This window comes from Haematobia irritans, chromosome 4 (assembly GCF_050003625.1).
Source record: "Haematobia irritans isolate KBUSLIRL chromosome 4, ASM5000362v1, whole genome shotgun sequence".
Classification (NCBI taxonomy): domain Eukaryota; kingdom Metazoa; phylum Arthropoda; class Insecta; order Diptera; family Muscidae; genus Haematobia; species Haematobia irritans.
The window spans coordinates 64,693,726-64,714,324 of record NC_134400.1 but is presented as its reverse complement, the minus strand read 5'-3'; the positions used below and the strand labels follow the sequence as shown (position 1 = coordinate 64,714,324).

Below are 20,599 nucleotides of genomic sequence, written 5' to 3'. Positions count from 1 at the left end.
CGTACTTTGTCATGATTTGAGTTGTAAACACTGTAATTTATCAACTGTCAACTGAGGTAATGGAAGTGATCATTTGTAAGAGTAATCATTAATGTTCTCAGAAGCAGATTGTGCCTTGAGTTGGAAGGAGTGTGTTAACCGACTAAGTAAATATTCTATTTTTGTTTAAGAAATAAATTTAATGTATTTGTATTTAATAGAGAATAAACCAAGCCTAAAGTACTCGCCGTCCACTTGTTTTTTCTTGTCGGAAAACAACTCGAAGGTGACAATTTGAATATTTATCAAATAGAGGCATAACAGCGTCACAATTTTCTCCTCAATGTTATTGTTTATAAAAAATATCGATATCATATCGATTTTTGCTATCGATTTTTTCATTGGTCTGTCAAACAAAAATTGCAGTGTGGTCAATGCGTACGATTTTAATCGAAAAGTTGGACGCGGACATTGTCGTCTTATAGTCTGTAAAGCGCTTTAGTTTGCTTCAGAAATCAATGATTTCTACGTGCAACTCCAAGTTTAGGACACTAAATCCAGCCTGGAGCACACATACTAAAAACCTAGAAAATTTGGACAAGGGAACATGAAAGCTGACATCAATACAAACATTTTGAGGTATCACACATGTTTCAAATCAGCTCGGTTCCCAGTCAAATTCCAGATTTCAGTGTTGAAACTGGTCACACGCCTGATGTCCACATATTGAAAACCTAGAAAATTTGGACAAGGGAACATGAAAGCTGACATCAATACGAACATTTTGAGCTATCACACATGTTCCAAATCAACTCGGTTCCTTAACAAATTCCAGATTTAAATTCCATCACCTGGAGGGCAGGACACAAAACCCCAGCGACGGCTGACTTATTGTATATTTTTTGAAAGGAAAACCCTCTCCAAATGTTAGGAGAAATGTTAGGAATGTTAATTGCCTGTTTCGGTATCAGGCTAAAGCTGAGTACTACGTTCAGTTTTCAAGTTGAAAACCAGCTTGTTTTCACGGTTACTTTTTTTAATTAATTAATATAGAAATATAAAATTATTTGCAATCAATTCCTTGGATCTTTTCCTTCCATTATTTGGAAAGACTTGATCAAAATATAATCGTCTTCATATATATTTTTGTACTTTTAGTTTAGTGTTTTGGTGAAAAACCCGAACATAGTACTCACCTTAACATGAAATATAATAAGCAACGAAGAGCCCGTCGTAAAACTAGGAAAAAACACTACTAATGTACGCGTTAGAATTGTTGTTGTCTCCTTGAAACGAGTTTTTGTAAGTAGTCACATGTTGTTGTTGTTGACTGTAGAAACAAAAAGCATTGTGCGATTGTTCACCACTTAGGTGAATTCAAACAAATTAGCTTTCTAAAAATAAATTTCGTGTTGTTGCATTACTGTGTAACAAAACGAAATAAAAATAAGATTAAGGGACTTGTAGTTATATGAAAAGATGATGTACAGTGGGAGAAAAGATGACTCAATTTGTAAGAGGAAATTTCCCAAATGTTTTTTCCATAAAGGCCGGTACTATGTTCATTCTTGCGAAAAATTTTTATGGAAACCATTATTTCGCACATAGAAAGCGGCGTTTTTTTAGGTAGCCTGGAGCGCTATTTTACAGGGAGCGATATTGTATTAAGTTGGTGGTTGTTGCTTGTTTTTACAAAACAACATTTTATTTTTCCTTGGGCAATTGATCTGCTATTCCTTTGATCCTTTGTATAGTTTCGGAACAAAAATATGGTCCGTGTTTGATTTATAAACCCGCACAAATAGATTTTAATAAATAAATTATTTCTTAATTCACATTGCAAATGGCGCCGTGCTATAAACGTCAGTTTTTCAACACGAAAAAACAAAGTATCACAAATGGAAAAAAATTTCGCAAATTTTTCGCATTTTTTGGTTTTGGAGTTTCAACGCGAAAACCGAACAGAGTACCGGCCTTAAGGAGTTAGCATAAAGAGTCCAAAATTGAGTTATCTCTCCCAGCCAGTTCTATACTAAAGGCTGTGGAAAGATTCATTCGCCCGAATCGAAACATGTACAGTCCAGGCGTGTATAGATTTGTATCTGGCGTTTTCTTTTAAATTACTCTATTAATCATGTTCCTTAATCTAAATCTTATTAATAATTGTAAAATTAGATATAATGCATTTGGGCGTTAATTGCCTGTTTCGGTATCAGGCTAACATGAAATATAATAAGCAACGAAGAGCCCGTCGTAAAACTAGGAAAAAGCACTACTAATGTACGCGTTAGAATTGTTGTTGTCTCCTTGAAACGAGTTTCTGTAAGTAGTTGTTGACTGTTGTTGTTGTTGTTGTTGTTGTTGTTGTTGACTGTAGAAACAAAACAAAATTCTAAAAATAAATTTCGTGTTGTTGCATTACTGTGTAACAAAACGAAATAAAAATAAGATTAAGGGACTTAATTGCCAAAAATGTGGTTTGGTTCACAATGACAAATGTCCAGCTGATGGAGCTAAATGTTGTGAATGTGGTAAGATGAATCATTTTTCAAGGATGTGCCGTCAGAAAAAGAAATATTTAACATATTTCTTTTTCTATTTTCAAATGTCTGCGAATAATGAAGAATATCATGATTATTCAGGAGACGACGACCTGTTCATTGGAAAACTTATAAATAAAGACGGAATTACAAAAGAGTGGAATGTTGAGATAATCATTAAGAACCAGTTGATTGTGTGCCAAATTGATACTGGTGCCCAAGTGAACATATTGACAGTCGATGCAGCCAAGGATTTGAAGTTATTGGACAATTTGAAAGAACCTAGAGTAAGAATTTGCACTTTTAATGGGAAATTTCTTGGGAAAGGTAGACGTAACAACTGTGTACAAAAACAACAGCTACCTTTTGACATTTTTATTGTAGATTTACAATGTAAGAATATTTTAGATATTGAATCAGCTGTGAATATGAACTTGATTAAGCAGGTTAATTGCATTTAAATAAATAATTTAGTTGAGAAGTATTCGGAGGTGTTCAAGGGTCTTGGTTGTTTGCAGAATGAATGTAATTTATTGTTGAGAGACGATGTTGTTCCAGTTGTAGAACCACCTCGTAGAATTCCGTTTAAACTACATGAAGGCTTAAAAAAGGAATTAGATAGGATGATGAATATGAAGGTTATTGTACCAGTTAAGGAACCGACAGAGTGGGTTAATTCCGTTGTGGTAGTTACAAAGCCTACTGGTAGTTTAAGGCTGTGTTTGGATCCGAGGAACTTAAACAAGGCAATAATGAGATCTCATTACCAATTCCCTACAATTGAGGAATGTAAGGCAAAATTAAGTGGTTCGAAGTACTTTTCTTCGCTTGATGCGAACAGTGGATTTTGGATGATACCTTTGAGTGACAAATCTTCTAGGATATGTACATTTAATACACCATTTGGACGATTCAGATTTCTACGCTTGCCATTTGGCATTAACGCGGCACCAGAGATTCTTCATGCGGAAATGGTTCGACTCTTTGGTGATATTCCAGGTGTTCTGATTTACATTGATGACTTTTTAGTATTTTCTCCAAGTGTGGAGGAACATGCAAACATTTTGGAAAAAGTTCTCAAGAGGGCAAAAGAGGTAGGCTTGAAGTTCAATCAGGAGAAGTGCAAACTGTTTAAAAGAGAGGTAAAATACTTGGGACACATTTTTAATGAGACTGGGGTTAGATCTGATGGTGAAAAAGTTAGAGCTATTGTTGATATTAAGAAACCGGAGAGTGTGAAAGATGTGCAAAGATTTCTTGGTATGGTGAATTATTTGGGTAGCTTCATAGAAAACTTGTCTTCTAAAACTAGGAACTTGAGAGAACTATTAAGACATGATGCTGTGGGGCATTGGACTGAAATACATGAAAAGGAATTTGAGAGTTTAAAGAAAGAGATTACCATGTCTCCTGTTTTGACTTATTTCAATCCTAAGAGTGAGGTGAGCTTATCTGTAGATGCATGGACGAAACCCTATTGCTTATGCCTCAGTGTCGTTGACGGATACTCAGAAGAATGCTCAAATAGAAATGGAGCTTCTTGCAATTGTGTTTGGGTGTTCGAAATTTCATCAGTATTTATATGGGTTGAGAGTACACGTAGAGACGGATCATAAGCCGTTGGTAAGCTTTTTCGAAAAGTCCCTACACAAGATTCCTCCCAGGTTGCAGCGTTTTATGATGCGCTTACAGTGCTATGACTTATCAGTGGTATATAAACCAGGAAGAGATTTGAAGATAGCCGACACTCTATCAAGAGCTCCTTTGAGTGATACTGCTCTCACTGAGGTAGATGAAGAAATTTCTCTTTACTGTAACTTTGTATCTGAGTGTTTAGAATTTCCATTTGCTGACATGGAACTAATAAGGGATCATACTGGGAAGGACCAAACCCTTTCGAAGGTAGCTGGATATATTAGAGACGGCTGGCCTTCTAATAATAAAGAAGTTGAGGCGGAGATTAAACATTATTACAAATTTAAGGATGAATTGAGTGTTTTATCGGGAGTTGTTTTGAAAGGCAATCAAATAGTGATACCGCGAAGTTTGCGTAAACTAATATTGGATAGGATACACGAAGGTCATATGGGAGTTATGAGATGTAAAAATTTGGCCAGAGGGACTGTATATTGGCCAAATATGTGCAATGACATAGGGGGCTGGGTTCAAAGTTGTGAACCTTGTTTGAAATATCGTAATTCGAACACACGGCCAGAAATGATACCACATGAGGTTTTTGATATTCCATGGTATAAGGTAGGATGTGATCTCTTCAATAATAAAATGTATCTTGTGGTTGTCGACTATTTTTCAAAATTTGTAGAGATTGAATTGCTTAGTAACGGATATAGTGCTGGTAATGTAATAACGAGATTGAAATCGATTTTCGCCCGACATGGTATACCTGTACAATTTATTTCGAATAATGGGCCTCCATTTAGTTCAAAAGAGTTTGAAGACTTTTGTAAGTCCTGGGGAATTTGTCATATAACTTCTAGTCCATACTTGCCGAGGTCCAATGGTTTGGCAGAGCGTTCTATTCAAACGATTAAAAAATTATTGACGAAAGCGAAAGAGAGTAATTCGGATCCATACATAGCCTTGCTACAATATCGAACTACTCCAAAGGGAGATTTGCCTAGTCCTTCTCAGATTTTAATGTCACGAACTTTGTGAACGAAGATACCTTCGGTAAACAATAATCTCAGGCCGAAGGTTGTTAACGTTGATGATTACCGAGATAAAATTGATTATAATACAAGAAGAAGTTGTGCATATTACAACAGGAAATCTAAGAAGTATGAGGCAATGTATAAAGGTGAGAAGGTAATGTTTAAGAAAACACCCACAAGCTGTTTGTTTCCAGGGGAAATTGTAGAAATTTGCGAGGAACCAAGATCATTTGTAGTGTTGGATAGCAATGTGACTTGTTTTAGACGGAATGTTGAGCATTTAATGAAGACACCTAAAAATGTAGGCATTAGTCGTGAAACTGGACTTAGAAATCCTCGAAGATTAATGTTTGAGTAATAGACTTTCACTACGGATATTTTTATGCAGTATTTATAGTTTAATAATTATTAATTTTAATTAATCTTTTATTTGAAGTTTAAATATAAGGTATCTGAAGAGGGAAGATGTTGTATATATACTTTTTATTACATAAGTGCAATTACTATGTATATTTATATAGTAGGCTTTGCTTTGTTCTAAATATAAAATGTATTATTATTTCAAATTACAATATATTCATTCTCTGTATAATAGCTGAACTTATTAGAAGTGTTTTCATTGATTAACACAATTATTATAAACTATTTGAAGCAGTTCCAGATAATTGTCAACAATTTTTTCATCGGTCTGCTTTTTAATGTTTTGAAGAACGTAGAATCCATAATTTTAGTTTTCTGCAAAGAGATATACATTTAGTGACTTCCTTAAAGTTTTATTTCATTTTTTATTTTCACTTACCTATTTTTATAAACTATTTGGTTATTTGTCTAAAATTTTCCATTTTTTTAATTTCTTGCAATTGACCACGAACTTCATTGCACAAATAAGTATTAAAAACCACATGGTTTTTTCGTTGCATTTTAGGGTAGTGTTTTGTCAAAGTTTTCTCATATTTTTCTTCAACACATTTTCAAAGATTTCGTCAACATTTGGGCAATTGGAATATATATATATATATATATATATATATATATATATATATATATATATATATATATATATATATATATATATATATATATATATATATATATATATATATATATATATATATATATATATATATATATATATATATATATATATATATATATATATATATATATATATATATATATATATATATATATATATATATTGTTCAGGTTGGCACCCTGTTAGTTTTTAGGTACAATGAATTGTAAAATACACCCCTGAAATTTATAACGAAATATGAAAAAATTGAAATGACATATAATTGAACGAAAGTTGCTCACTTACTTACTCTCTCGCTCAAATACCCGAAGGTACGAATACCCCCGCCAATAAATTAAATTTTAATTTATTTTTTTTAAAACCCGAAATTTAATTGTGTTTTTATTTATTCCCACCCTCATTGATATATTATTTTATTTAATTCCCCGCCTTTTCAATGGTCCTTCGAACCGGATAAAACCGCCCGAGATTTAAAATAAAATAATTTATCATTGAGCTTCTCTTTTTAGAGCCCGAAAATCGATTGGTTATTTTGGTATTTTTTACCCCCTAAATTATTGGCTATCACCATTGTTTTCCCTTTTAATATTCATCATACCAAGGTAAGGTTGTTGACATTTATTAGTGGTGAAAATAAAGTAAACAAAAGTGCAAGAATAACAAAAGAAATAAACGAAATAATAAATACAAAGTCACTCTTTCCTTTGCCTGTGTGTTGTTGTTGTGTTTCATTTGCCCATAAGCTTTGGTTTCTAACAACCAAACAAAACCAACAGCTTGCTTTATTACCCCCACTCCCGTCTCTCATATCCAGTAGTGTGGTTGACTGTTATACGTACATACGTGTGTGTTGCATTCAATTGTACTACAGGTTGCATTACATGTTCGAGTGAGTTGTAACTGAACATTGCACAGTGGGCTCGATAGGAACAAAAGTTGTTCATTAAATAATTTTGAAAATTATTTTACATTGAAAAATAAATATTCAAATTAATTATTTTAATTGATTAATTATTGGAAAATATTGCAAGTAAGAGGCAATTGTGACTATTTTGTATAATAAATTAAATTGATATCGAACTAACCCCGTAGTTTCGCCCGTTTGAAATATTTTTGATTCTTGCACATTGTATCGTATACTAATACGTAGTTTTGTTGCACAGTGGTGTCGGTAAGACCAAAATTGAAATATTTTTTAATTTACGAAAAATATTCAAAGGCATTAAATATTTGTTTATTGCCAATAATGAGAAAAAATCATAACTTTTTTGAATTTTTTTGAACCCTATTTACGTTTGTTGTTGGAATTGAGTTCTGCAACCCCGTTTTCATACCAAATTAAACTTTTTACTCGAAATTTGAATTTTATTGAGAATAATAATGTCTGATATCAAGAATTTGATTAAAAGCGCAGACCGCTTAATTGATTTGGATATGTTCGTGACTTCGCTCAAGGAGGATGATCACACCGTCCACAGCCTCAACATTCATAAACAGGAAATTATTCGACTTTGGGAGAATTTCCGTGAAATTTATGAGGAATTGTGTGACACTATGGGTTCTAGTGATGATATTGCCAAAGTTAAGGCAAAATATATCCCAACATATAAGACGTATGTGCGTGGACTAGCCCTTATTGAGTCTTTAATTGAAAAGCTCAATGCGAAGAAGAAGTCTTCTAGTTCATCCCTTCCAATTCACCTTCCCCCTTGTGATACTGAGATTTTTTCTGGTGATTATAAATCTTGGCCTACGTTCAGAGACATGTTCTCTGCCCTATATAAGGATAATGAACATATCAGTAATATTCAGAAAATGTATTATCTGATGCAAAAGACGGAAGGTGAAGCCCGCGATATTATCAAAACATGTCCGATTACTAATGAGGGTTTTCAGATGGCTTGGCAAAATTTAGTCGATCGTTATGAGAACAAAAGGGTTCTTGTAAACGCCCAACTCAAGATTTTATTCAATCTTGCACCCGTTTTAAAGGAATCTGGCCCCTCTATTAAGCAATTGCAGCGTACTATGAGCGACTGCATAACTAATTTGTCTCTTTTGGGCATTGATACGAAGAATTGGGACGTTATATTTGTTTTCATATGTTCCACCCGTCTTCCTGAAGTTACCCTAGGACATTGGGAGCAATCTCAAGGGTCAAGTTCTGACCTACCTAAATGGGAAACAATGGATAAGTTTTTGACTGCTCGGTATCAGACCCTTGAGTCCGTCTTTGACATTAAAGGCGCCCATAATATTTCGACGTCTTCTGGTCCGAGTTATGTAAGAAAACCTACTAGCCCAAAGAGAAAGTCAATTACTAATAATAATGGTAATAGAAGTTTTAAGAGCTTCTCTACGATTATACCATCTAATTCTCAGCAGAAATGTCCTCTTTGTTCCGAATCGCATCCCCTACGATTATGCGAAGAATTTCTTCAAATGTCGGTTAACAATCGATTGGAAACCGTCAAGCGACTCAAATGTTGCACAAATTGTCTAGCTTCGTCGCACACTTTTAGCAATTGTAAGAGCTCAAATATATGTTTCTTCTGCAAACAAAAACATCATTCTCACTTGCATAGAAGGGAATCTTCAGCACAAGTAAGTCGAGATTCGAGCTCACGACCTGGAATGACCCGCGATATGGGAAATCCAGCCCGATCAGCTTCTGACGATGTTCCTTCTACATCAGAGGCTGCCCGTTCGTTGCAAACTTTTGCAACTGCTATGGAAACATCACAGTTTTCTACAGTTCTTTTGGGAACTACTGTGGTAGATTTGTGTTGTCATGGCGTGAAGTGTTCTGCTAGAGCATTGATCGATCCTGCCTCGCAAGCAACTTTTATTTCCCGAAAGTTGCAAAAGAAACTTGCTTTGCCGATATTCCCAGTTACTTCTGCGAATATTGTTGGCCTAAACGGCACGATATCGGCGAAGTCTACTAATGTCTGTAGGATCTCTTTGTGCTCCCCTATTGACCCAACTTTTGAGTTGTCGACAGATGCGTATGTGGTTGACAAGTTAACTGGTCGTTTGCCTACTTATTCATTGTCACAGCTACTAGATGTAGATCTGCCCGAAGTCACGATGTGTGATCTAAAGTGTTCTCATATGGACCTTTTACTGGGTGGTGATATATATTCTCGGATAATGCATACTGATGTTCATAAGCACCCTAATGGTGATCTTATTGCCCAGAAATCAGTTTTCGGTTGGATCGTGACTGGCAAAGTCTCCCAAACCAAGCCCCTACAGTCGGTGGTATCATTTTACAGCCACATAGAGTTGAATGATCAACTTGCTAGGTTTTGGGAAATCGAAGATGTACCGAAAGTATGCACTATGTCAGAAGAGGATAGATGGTGTGAGGAATTATACCTACGAACGACTTATCGTAATGATAATGGTCGATATGTTGTTTCACTGCCTTTTAAGCGTGAATACCCCAAAGGTTTGCAACTTGGTTTGTCCCGGAATAATGCCATTTCTCAATTTAAGCGAAATGAGTCGCGGTTAATGAGAAATCCCGAGCTGAAGATTCAGTATGACAGGGTACTACGAGAGTACGCTGATTTGGGACATATGACCATGGTTGATGAGAATAAGGTAAATTCTTCTAATACTGTGTATTATTTACCCCATCACGCTGTTTTCAAGCCTGACAGCGCCACCACTAAATTACGTGTGGTGTTTAATGCTTCCAGTGTCACTTCTAATGGCGTTAGTCTTAATAACGTATTGTATACTGGACCCGTTCTACAAGCAAATCAATTGTTTTGATTCTCCGATGGAGATTATTTAGATTTGTCTTCAATGCCGACATCGAGAAGATGTATAGGCAAATTCTGATTCATCCCGATCAGGCGTCATATCAGCGAATTGTTTTCCGTCTAGCCCCTGATGATATAATCCAAGATTTCGAATTGAACACGGTCACATTTGGTGTGAACTGTGCCCCATATCTTGCTATTCGGACCCTACTTAGACTTGCTGATGACGTCGAGGGTGAGTTCCCGACTGCTGCGGAGATAATACGTTCGCAGATGTATGTCGATGACATTTTGGCAGGAGCTCACAGTTTAGATGATGCCATGAAGAGCCGTGATGAACTTATGGAAGTTCTAGGTTCTGCTGGGTTTAATCTAAGAAAATGGACTTCTAATGTGCAGGGTCTTTTGTTAGATTTACCCCCCGAATATTTATTGGATAATGACTTTTTGAATATTTCCAATGAAAGTACCGCCAAGACTCTGGGTTTACGTTGGAACGCTGGAAAAGATGTTTTCTTTTTCAAGTTGGTTTCAGCCCCTACTAGATCTTCCGTCACCAAACGAGCTGTTTTGTCTGAGATAGCTAAATTGTTCGATCCAGCAGGTTGGCTGGCCCCTAAGATAATAGTTGCTAAGATTATAATGCAACAAATTTGGAAGGACAAAACAGATTGGGACGAATGTTTGAAACCCATGACTCGGAATAGATGGTTTGCGTTTTTGGACGATTATAGTGAAATCGAACGGATAGAGATCCCCCGATGGGTTGGTTTCAGCCCAGACCATGAAGTTCAGCTTCATGCATTTTGTGATGCTTCTGAGAAAGCATATGCGGCTTCACTATACGTCCGAATTAAAAACGCCCCTGGTGATTATGTCACGCATCTGCTCGCAGCACGAACTAAGGTAGCGCCAATCAAGGTTGAATCCTTGCCCCGTCTAGAGCTCTGCGGTGCAACTCTATTGGCTGATATGGTTGAGACTATTCGCTCCGAGCTGAGTCTCCCAGAAATTGAGACATTCTATTGGACTGATTCGACAATAGTTTTGTCGTGGCTTCAGAAGCCCCCGTGCCACTGGCCTACGTTTGTTGCGAATCGAGTAGCTAACATCTCTACGAAAATCGGTACTAGTAATTGGCATCATGTTCTATCACACGATAATCCCGCTGATATAGCCTCGAGAGGTTCGTCAGCGCGCGATCTTCTAAAGAATAACCTTTGGTGGAAAGGTCCCGCTTGGTTATGTCGCCCTCGCTCCGAATGGCCAAAATCTACGTTTAGAATCATGACGAATCTTGAGACTAAACCGATTCAAATCAATTTGAACCAATTATCCCCTCCTGAGGATATTTTGGCCCGTTTCTCTGATTTATCCAGAGCCCAAAGAGTTTTGTCATATGTATTCAGATTATTTCATCGAATACACCCGAAGTTTAAATCGACACAGACGCATTCATCCTTCGACTTGGAACAGGGTGAGATCAACTTTGTGAAAGGTCGTCTTGTTGTCCTCTGCCAGCGTCGACATTTTCCTGAATATGTGGCGCTGGAGAACAATGCGCAGTTATCTCGAAAGAGCCCTCTGTTGAATTTCAATCCGTTTATAGATTCTGTTGGATTTATGCGGATGAATGGTAGACTTGCGCGTTCCCCTACTCTCACCTATGACGAGAGATTCCCCAAAATTCTACCCTATGATGCCCGGTTTACCAGATTGTACCTGGAGTACATTCACAAGAATACGGTGCATGGTGAAAATGCATTAATGTTGAGATTAATGAGATTGGAATTTTGGGTACCCAGATTGAAGAATCTCGTCAGAACAATCATCCATAATTGCCGTACATGCGTATTGTTTCGGAAGAAAACTGTAGACCAAATTGTGGCCGCTCTTCCCCCTGAGAGAACTACGCTGTCTCGCCCGTTTACATGCACTGGAGTCGACTTTGCAGGCCCCTTTGATATAAAGACCTATATTGGTAGAGGTTGCCGTATCACTAAGGGATATGTGCTTGTGTTTGTCTGCTTTGCGACTAAGGCAATTCATTTGGAAGCGACAAATGACATGTCGACTGATTGTTTTATTGCTGCATTCACCCGATTTTTCTCCCGAAGAGGCTGCCCTTCTAAGATGTTTTCGGATAATGGGACATCTTTTGTAGGAGCTTCTAATGTTCTTGGTAGAGACCAAGCCCGATTTCTCGCTGAGGTGAAGCAAAATCTTATTTCGCTTAACGCCTTCCAATTATTAGAATGGAAATTTATTCCCCCTGGTGCGCCACATATGGGTGGTCTTTGGGAGGCAGGAGTTAAGAGTTTCAAGACACATCTTAAGAAAGTGTCTCACGCTCAGAAGTTTACTTTTGAAGAGTTCAGCACAATGCTAGCTAGAATCGAGACATGCCTTAATTCTAGGCCCCTTAGTCCTATGAGCGATAATCCAAACGATTTGGCTCCTTTGACCCCAGGACACTTCCTTATAGGTTCTGCCCTTCTCTCCCCACCGGAGCCCGACACGGCAATTGAGTCGTTAAGTTATGTGAATAGATGGCAGAAACTTAAGGTCCTTTATCACTCTTTCGCCAAACGGTGGAAAGAGGAATATCTCGTTGAACTCCATAAGCGAAATAAGTGGAAATTTCCTCAAAGAGATTTTGCCGTCGGTGACCTGGTAGTAATCAGGAAAGATAATTTGCCTCCACCAGAGTGGAAAGTAGGTAGAATCGAAAAGATCTACTTAGGCCCCGACAACAAAGTGCGAGTTGTTGACATCAGGGTTGGAAATTGTACTATTACAAGACCCGTTGTCAAACTCGTACTACTACCTGTTGATGGACAAAATTAATAACATTTTATTTTCTTTGTGTGTGTGCTGTCCCCATTTTTCGTATTTCCAGACATGTCTGGCCCATCACGTCGTCTCAAAAACGAGCGCCCTGAGGTAGAAGTGGACGTCGCCCAACCAAAGAAGAAGTGTGGTGAGGTGAGATGCAAAGTGTGTCTGCAACCACACGCACTCCGCCTTTGCCCGCGTTTCCGAGCTATGGACCCTGCAAGACGTCGTAAAGCCGTAATGCAATTCGGCTATTGTTTTAATTGCTTGGCGGAGTCACACAAAAGACTGATTGCAGGAGTCGGGAAAGGTGTATGGAGTGCTGTGGTGAGCACCACACAATGCTCCACCCCAGATTTGTTGGGAACCAGCGGAAGCGCGAAGATCCCCCCAGAGCCGTCGCTAGTCGACCCCAAAAGGTGAAGAAGGCTCCTAGAGCTATCAGACAGCCACCGCAACGTGACTCCCATCAAAGGCGCTCCGATGATGCTCGGCGCCGTAATAATGCCTCCAGGAGGGTAGCACGAAACCCAGAGACCCAGCAGCAGAGAACCATCAGTGGACGATGCACCTGTGGCCACAATCCGACCAACTCCACCACAGTTAGCCCCAATACCGGTCATGGGCCGGCTACTATTGTGATTCACGTCCATTCTGGGTCCCACTGAATTTGAATTTATTTATTTATGTTTTTTGTGTTTGTATGTCCATTTGAATTGTAAATTGAATTCTCGTTTTTTATTGTCCCCTAGCTCCTGCTTGCCCCTATGTTGCATTCCTGCAAGGGGGCGGGATGTTCAGGTTGGCACCCTGTTAGTTTTTAGGTACAATGAATTGTAAAATACACCCCTGAAATTTATAACGAAATATGAAAAAATTGAAATGACATATAATTGATATATATATAGTTGCTCACTTACTTACTCTCTCGCTCAAATACCCGAAGGTACGAATACCCCCGCCAATAAATTAAATTTTAATTTATTTTTTTTAAAACCCGAAATTTAATTGTGTTTTTATTTATTCCCCCCCCCTCATTGATAAATTATTTTATTTAATTCCCCGCCTTTTCATATATATATATATTTATTTCATCATATTTCGTTTGCTTCTTCGTAATCTATTACATACATACATGGTTGCATTTGTCATGATCAAAGTACATCTATTTACAATATCCTTGTTCCCTAATTATATCGACTACAACTCGGCCAACCTGACAGTAGTGACCGCCCCGGTCACCTCGGCATGAAAGTACTTCTAGTCTTAAAATAATCATCTACATACTTATACTACTTATGCTAGCATGTATACACTACGGGGCAGAGCAGCCCTGGGTCCCTCTACCTGGGCCATCCGACTTCCACAATCTCATATTGCAAGCTTCTATAACTCCATCATACGGAATTTGAGTGATCTGACAATTTTCAATATCACCAACTACATAACGATCATTTGGTAGCACCTTGCGCACAACGTAAGGACCCTTGAATTTCGGCAATAATTTCTTGTTGACCCCCACCGTCGTATCCACGTTCCTGACTACAACAAAATCGCCAGCCCTGAACGAATTAACCTTATAACCCTTTTCCCTGGAGCGTTGCTCATTGTACTTCTGCGACCTAGCAATAGAGGCCTCGGCCTTATCCCTAATCTCCTTAATACCTCCCCCGGGGTCGAAAAAGCCCTCTTCTAGGTACTCTGAAAGTTTGTCCACTATCTCCCCTCGTTGATTGACCCCAAATAAAACCCTACTCGGGGTGTCCCCAATAGACCTATTCACCGTATTATTAAATGCAAACTCTATCTTGCCCAACTGTTTCACCCAATCCGCATGAGCCACTGGCTCACTAAGTTTAGCTAACATTCCCACCAGAGTCCTGTTCACCCTTTCAACCTGTCCATTCGCCTGAGGCGAGTGCACTGCTACCTTAACATGATCTATATTCCTTTCCGCTAAAAAGTCGCAAAACTCCTTTGACGTAAAGCAACTGCCCCTATCGGTTATACATCTAACCGGTCTACTATAATAATCAAAATATTTCAACAGCGCCGCCTTAACCTCCTTAGTACTCGTCGTAAGAACAGGATAAAGCCTGACAAACTTCGTAAACGCATCGATGATAACTAAGATGTGTTTCCTTTTCGACTGCAGTGCCGGTAATGGGCCAAATGGATTGTATGAAAAGGTCTTGGTTCCTTTGGAATACTGTGCAATGTTCTCGCATTAGGTTTATGAGGGGCAGAATACATAATACACCTCAGGCAGTTTCTTCGGTATCTGTCAATCTTCTGTCTCATCTCCGGAAACCAATAGTGGTCCTTCATCTTCAAATAGCACTTATCCACTCCTAAATGGCCCAACTTCTCGTGTATATTCCTAATTACCTCGGTCTCCATCTCCTTCGGCACAAAAAATCTCAAGACATCATTAACTCTCCTGTACACCACACCATTCACCATGTCGTATCCCTCCACAGTTCCCTTCTCCAACCTCAATCTCAAATCGCCTATCTCCCGGTCCCTAGACTGGGCCGCACACAACTGGAAGTCTATATCTTCCGCCTCAATAGTCGCCACCACTTCACAACTCTGATCAATCCTAGACAGTGCATCAACATGCCCCATCCTCGCCCCAGATCTGTGCACAATAGTGTAATTATAGTCCTCCAGCTCCAATGCCCATCTTGCTATACGGCTATTAATGTTCCTCTTGGCCAGTGTCAAAGCGAGGGAGTTACAATCCGTAAAAATTCGAAATCTTATTCCCTCCAAATACGCCCTAAATCTCCTCAAGGAATAAATAATAGCCAATGTCTCTAGCTCGAAGCTATGATACCTCGTCTCTGCATCTGACGTCTGTTTCGAAAAATAAGCGACCGGATGAAATGCACCGTCGTCCTGTCTTTGCATCAAAATCGCCCCAAAACCTGCTGCACTCGCGTCACAATGCAATTCCGTCTCCCTGCGAGGGCTATATATCGCCAGTACAGGGCCAGACACTAGATGCTGCTTAAGTACCTCAAATGCCCTCTTGCAATCGTCAGTGAACACATACTCGACACCGTCCTTAGTTAGCTCATATAAAGGTTTCGCTATTAAAGAAAATCCTTTCACAAATTTCCTAAAATATGAGCACAGACCCAAAAATGCCTGCATCTCTCGAACATTCCTTGGTACCGGATACCCCTTGATCGATTCAACGTGCCCTCCCGAAGGCCCAATGCCCCTTCTCGATACTCTGTATCCCAAATACTCTATCTCAGTGTATGCAAATTTGCACTTCTGTAGTTTAAGCCTCAAACCATATATAGCCAACCGATTCAAGATACTCCCTAGTAATACAATATGCTCCTCCAATGTCCTCGAAGCTATCACAATGTCATCCATATATATCACCATCTCGTTCCTGTCCAAAAAGTCTCGAAAAATTCCAGCTATGAACCGCTGAAATATGGCTGGTCCATTTTTCAGCCCAAACGGCAACCTCAAAAACTCATACTGCCCATTGGGAACCACAAATGACGTATACTTCACAGAATCCTCATCTAGTCTAACTTGATAAAATCCCGACTTCAAATCCATTATGGTAAACCATGACTTCCCCTCCAAGTACTCCAAGCAATCCTCTATCAACGGAATGGGATAATTGTCCCTCACTATTATCTTATTCAAAGACCTATAATCAATGCACATCCTAATCTCCCCACTCTTCTTCTTAGTCAACACGATAGGTGACGCATAAGGAGAATTACTATGGCGTATAATCCCCTTGTCCAACAAGTCGGCTATGATTCTGTTAACCTCCTGTTTCTCCGCAAATGACAATCTCCTCGGCGAAGTCGTGTCGCCTGAATTCACCAGTATCGACGCTCTAAAATCCGATATCTGCGGATCCTCACTAAACTTGTCAAAGTAACCCTCCCGAATCACTCTCCGAATCTCCTCTCTGTCCTGCAGTCCCAATGATGGGTTAACATCCCACTTCTCACCGTCGTCCTCAGTCTCGTTACTACACATCGCCCGCAGACGAGCGTCCTCTGCTATCTCCTCATCCCCCTCCCCCTCATCAACCACCGAATAAACATTACACAATCCAAAATTCGTTTCATCTTTTATTTCCACAGGCTTTGAATTTAATTCAGCTCTAGGAGCCGCGTATAAAAACAAATTAATAGAATTCATACCGGAATTATCATATAATCCATTGGGATCCGGGTCCCCATTTCTAATACATAAAATAACAGAAAATAACTCTAAAAAGTCCCTCCCGAGCAATAAGGAGCAAGGGGCACTGTCAACTAAAATATTTAAATCCATCTTCTCTCTCCTTCCACCAAACTCTAACTCAGTCGCTATTCGCCCACACGTCCTCAACCTTCCTCCATTCAAGCTTCTAAAATGCGAAAAACTTTCCTCTTCTATCATAATTCCTGGGGACAACGAACGAATTACTGCTCTGTTTATGAAGCTACATGGGCTACCAGTATCAATTAAAGAAGAGACAAAACGGAAATTAGACCCAGATAAAGGATGACCTAAAGCTACTCTTACCTTCATATTCCAGTTTAACTCTTCTTCTGACACTGCTGCTACTGTTCTGAGGGGGCAATTCATTCTTAGATGGCCCATTCCTCCGCACTTGAAGCAAGAACCCTGTTGTCGCTTCTCCTTAGGACAGCTGGTGGCATAATGCCCAAAATCTTGGCAGTTAAAACATCTGACATCTGCAAGCGTCTGCCCAGTTGAACTGTTCTTTAATTGTCGCTGGCTTCTTTCCTCCAACAATTTTTGGTATTTTGGAATCATCTTCTTAAATTCGGCCACCGTGTTGACATTAAAAAATATAGATGAAGCCATCGATTTATCCTGAAGTCCCTCAACGATAAATTCTACCAATTCACGTTCATTTATCGGAGCGTCCTCTGCTGTTTCCTGCATGACCAAGGCGTACCGATGCAAACTCTCTTTACCTTTGTTCCATTTTCTGCTATCAAGCTTTTTCAAAGTGTCTTTTGCACCAACAGTCTTCTCAAACTCCGCACATAGTTCTTCTTTTAAGCTTGGCCAGTTGTTTGCTTTAGTATTGCGCAAAAATAGTGCTGCACTTCCCGCCATCATTCGGCGTGCAAACAAAAATTTCTCTGCCGCTGCGCAGCCTACGACATTTGTGACTTTTTCAAATTCTGCTACCCATTTTACGACGCCATACTCGTCATCACCCGTAAATTTGGGTAATGCCCCTTCGATGTCTCCAAAACTTGCTAGGCCTTTCTTTTCCTCTTTTCGTTCAAGTTCATTTATCTCATTTTGCAATTTAAGAATTCTTAATTTCGCCTGCAGTTGTTTTTCTACCATATCCAAATTTTTTTCGGTTTCTTGGTTGGTCTGCTTCGTTGCATCAATGTTGTTTTGCGGCTGTACCGCATTTGCTCCAACCACATCTTTCAGCAACTCCCTTAACTGGGCTATTGTAGCCGTTTCTGGGAAATCTATTCCCATTTGTTTTAGTTGGCCTACCAACTCTTCCCGCACCATTATGAAAAAAATATGCTGCTTCCAAAATTTTAAGTTTACTGTTTTCCTTTCTCCGCTAAACTTTTTCCACTTTAGTTTTTTCTTCAGTTCGGGTTTTCTTCAGTTTGATTTATCTTCAGTTCCAATTTTCTTCAGTATAATTATTTAATTTCGCAACGTAGGTTTTCCACACCTGAAGATGTACACAGTTTGACCGCCACAACAAGAATAGCGTCCTCTTTTATTTCATCATATTTCGTTTGCTTCTTCGTAATCTATTACATACATACATGGTTGCATTTGTCATGATCAAAGTACATCTATTTACAATATCCTTGTTCCCTAATTATATCGACTACAATATATATATATATATATATATATATATATATATATATATATATATATATATATATATATATATATATATATATATATATATATATATATATATATATATATATATATATATATATATATATATATATATATATATATATATATATATATATATATATATATATATATATATATATATATATATATATATATATATATATATATATATATATATATATATATATATATATATATATGTATATTCCAATTGCCCAAATGTTGACGAAATCTTTGAAAAGGTGTTGAAGATAATATGAGAAAACTTTGACAAAACACTACCCTAAAATGCAACGAAAAAACCATGTGGTTTTTAATACTTATTTGTGCAATGAAGTTCGTGGTCAATTGCAAGAAATTAAAAAAATGGAAAATTTTAGACAAATAACCAAATAGTTTATAAAAATAGGTAAGTGAAAATAAAAAATGAAATAAAACTTTAAGGAAGTCACTAAATGTATATCTCTTTGCAGAAAACTAAAATTATGGATTCTACGTTCTTCAAAACATTAAAAAGCAGACCGATGAAAAAATTGTTGACAATTATCTGGAACTGCTTCAAATAGTTTATAATAATTGTGTTAATCAATGAAAACACTTCTAATAAGTTCAGCTATTATACAGAGAATGAATATATTGTAATTTGAAATAATAATACATTTTATATAATTGCCTGTTTCATTATCAGGCTAACATGAAATATAATACATTTTATATTTAGAACAAAGCAAAGCCTACTATATAAATATACATAGTAATTGCACTTATGTAATAAAAAGTATATATACAACATCTTCCCTCTTCAGATACCTTATATTTAAACTTCAAATAAAAGATTAATTAAAATTAATAATTATTAAACTATAAATACTGCATAAAAATATCCGTAGTGAAAGTCTATTACTCAAACATTAATCTTCGAGGATTTCTAAGTCCAGTTTCACGACTAATGCCTACATTTTTAGGTGTCTTCATTAAATGCTCAACATTCCGTCTAAAACAAGTCACATTGCTATCCAACACTACAAATGATCTTGGTTCCTCGCAAATTTCTACAATTTCCCCTGGAAACAAACAGCTTGTGGGTGTTTTCTTAAACATTACCTTCTCACCTTTATACATTGCCTCATACTTCTTAGATTTCCTGTTGTAATATGCACAACTTCTTCTTGTATTATAATCAATTTTATCTCGGTAATCATCAACGTTAACAACCTTCGGCCTGAGATTATTGTTTACCGAAGGTATCTTCGTTCACAAAGTTCGTGACATTAAAATCTGAGAAGGACTAGGAAAATCTCCCTTTGGAGTAGTTCGATATTGTAGCAAGGCTATGTATGGATCCGAATTACTCTCTTTCGCTTTCGTCAATAATTTTTTAATCGTTTGAATAGAACGCTCTGCCAAACCATTGGACCTCGGCAAGTATGGACTAGAAGTTATATGACAAATTCCCCAGGACTTACAAAAGTCTTCAAACTCTTTTGAACTAAATGGAGGCCCATTATCCGAAACAAATTGTACAGGTATACCATGTCGGGCGAAAATCGATTTCAATCTCGTTATTACATTACCAGCACTATATCCGTTACTAAGCAATTCAATCTCTACAAATTTTGAAAAATAGTCGACAACCACAAGATACATTTTATTATTGAAGAGATCACATCCTACCTTATACCAGGGAATATCAAAAACCTCATGTGGTATCATTTCTGGCCGTGTGTTCGAATTACGATATTTCAAACAAGGTTCACAACTTTGAACCCAGCTCCCTATGTCATTGCACATATTTGGCCAATATACAGTCCCTCTGGCCAAATTTTTACATCTCATAACTCCCATATGACC

At 37.8% G+C, this 20,599-nt stretch overlaps 3 protein-coding genes across 3 annotated transcripts; 2 read left to right on the top strand and 1 right to left on the bottom strand.

Annotated features, from left to right (window-relative positions):
• The first annotated feature begins 7,607 nt into the window (after positions 1–7,607).
• LOC142235482 (uncharacterized) lies at positions 7,608–10,010 on the top strand. The gene has a single exon (XM_075306734.1). The coding sequence runs from the start codon at positions 7,608–7,610 to the stop codon at positions 10,008–10,010; it is 2,403 nt and encodes an 800-aa protein (XP_075162849.1).
• Positions 10,011–10,060: 50 nt separating this feature from the next.
• On the top strand, positions 10,061–12,847 carry LOC142235481 (uncharacterized). The gene has a single exon (XM_075306733.1). The coding sequence runs from the start codon at positions 10,061–10,063 to the stop codon at positions 12,845–12,847; it is 2,787 nt and encodes a 928-aa protein (XP_075162848.1).
• Positions 12,848–16,937: 4,090 nt separating this feature from the next.
• Positions 16,938–18,373, bottom strand: LOC142235480 (uncharacterized). The gene is made up of 2 exons (XM_075306732.1): positions 17,390–18,373; positions 16,938–17,315 (listed from the first exon to the last, which is right to left on the bottom strand). Exons 1-2 carry the CDS (start codon positions 18,371–18,373, stop codon positions 17,307–17,309), a joined length of 993 nt encoding a protein of 330 aa, XP_075162847.1. The 3' UTR covers positions 16,938–17,306.
• Positions 18,374–20,599: the final 2,226 nt, after the last annotated feature.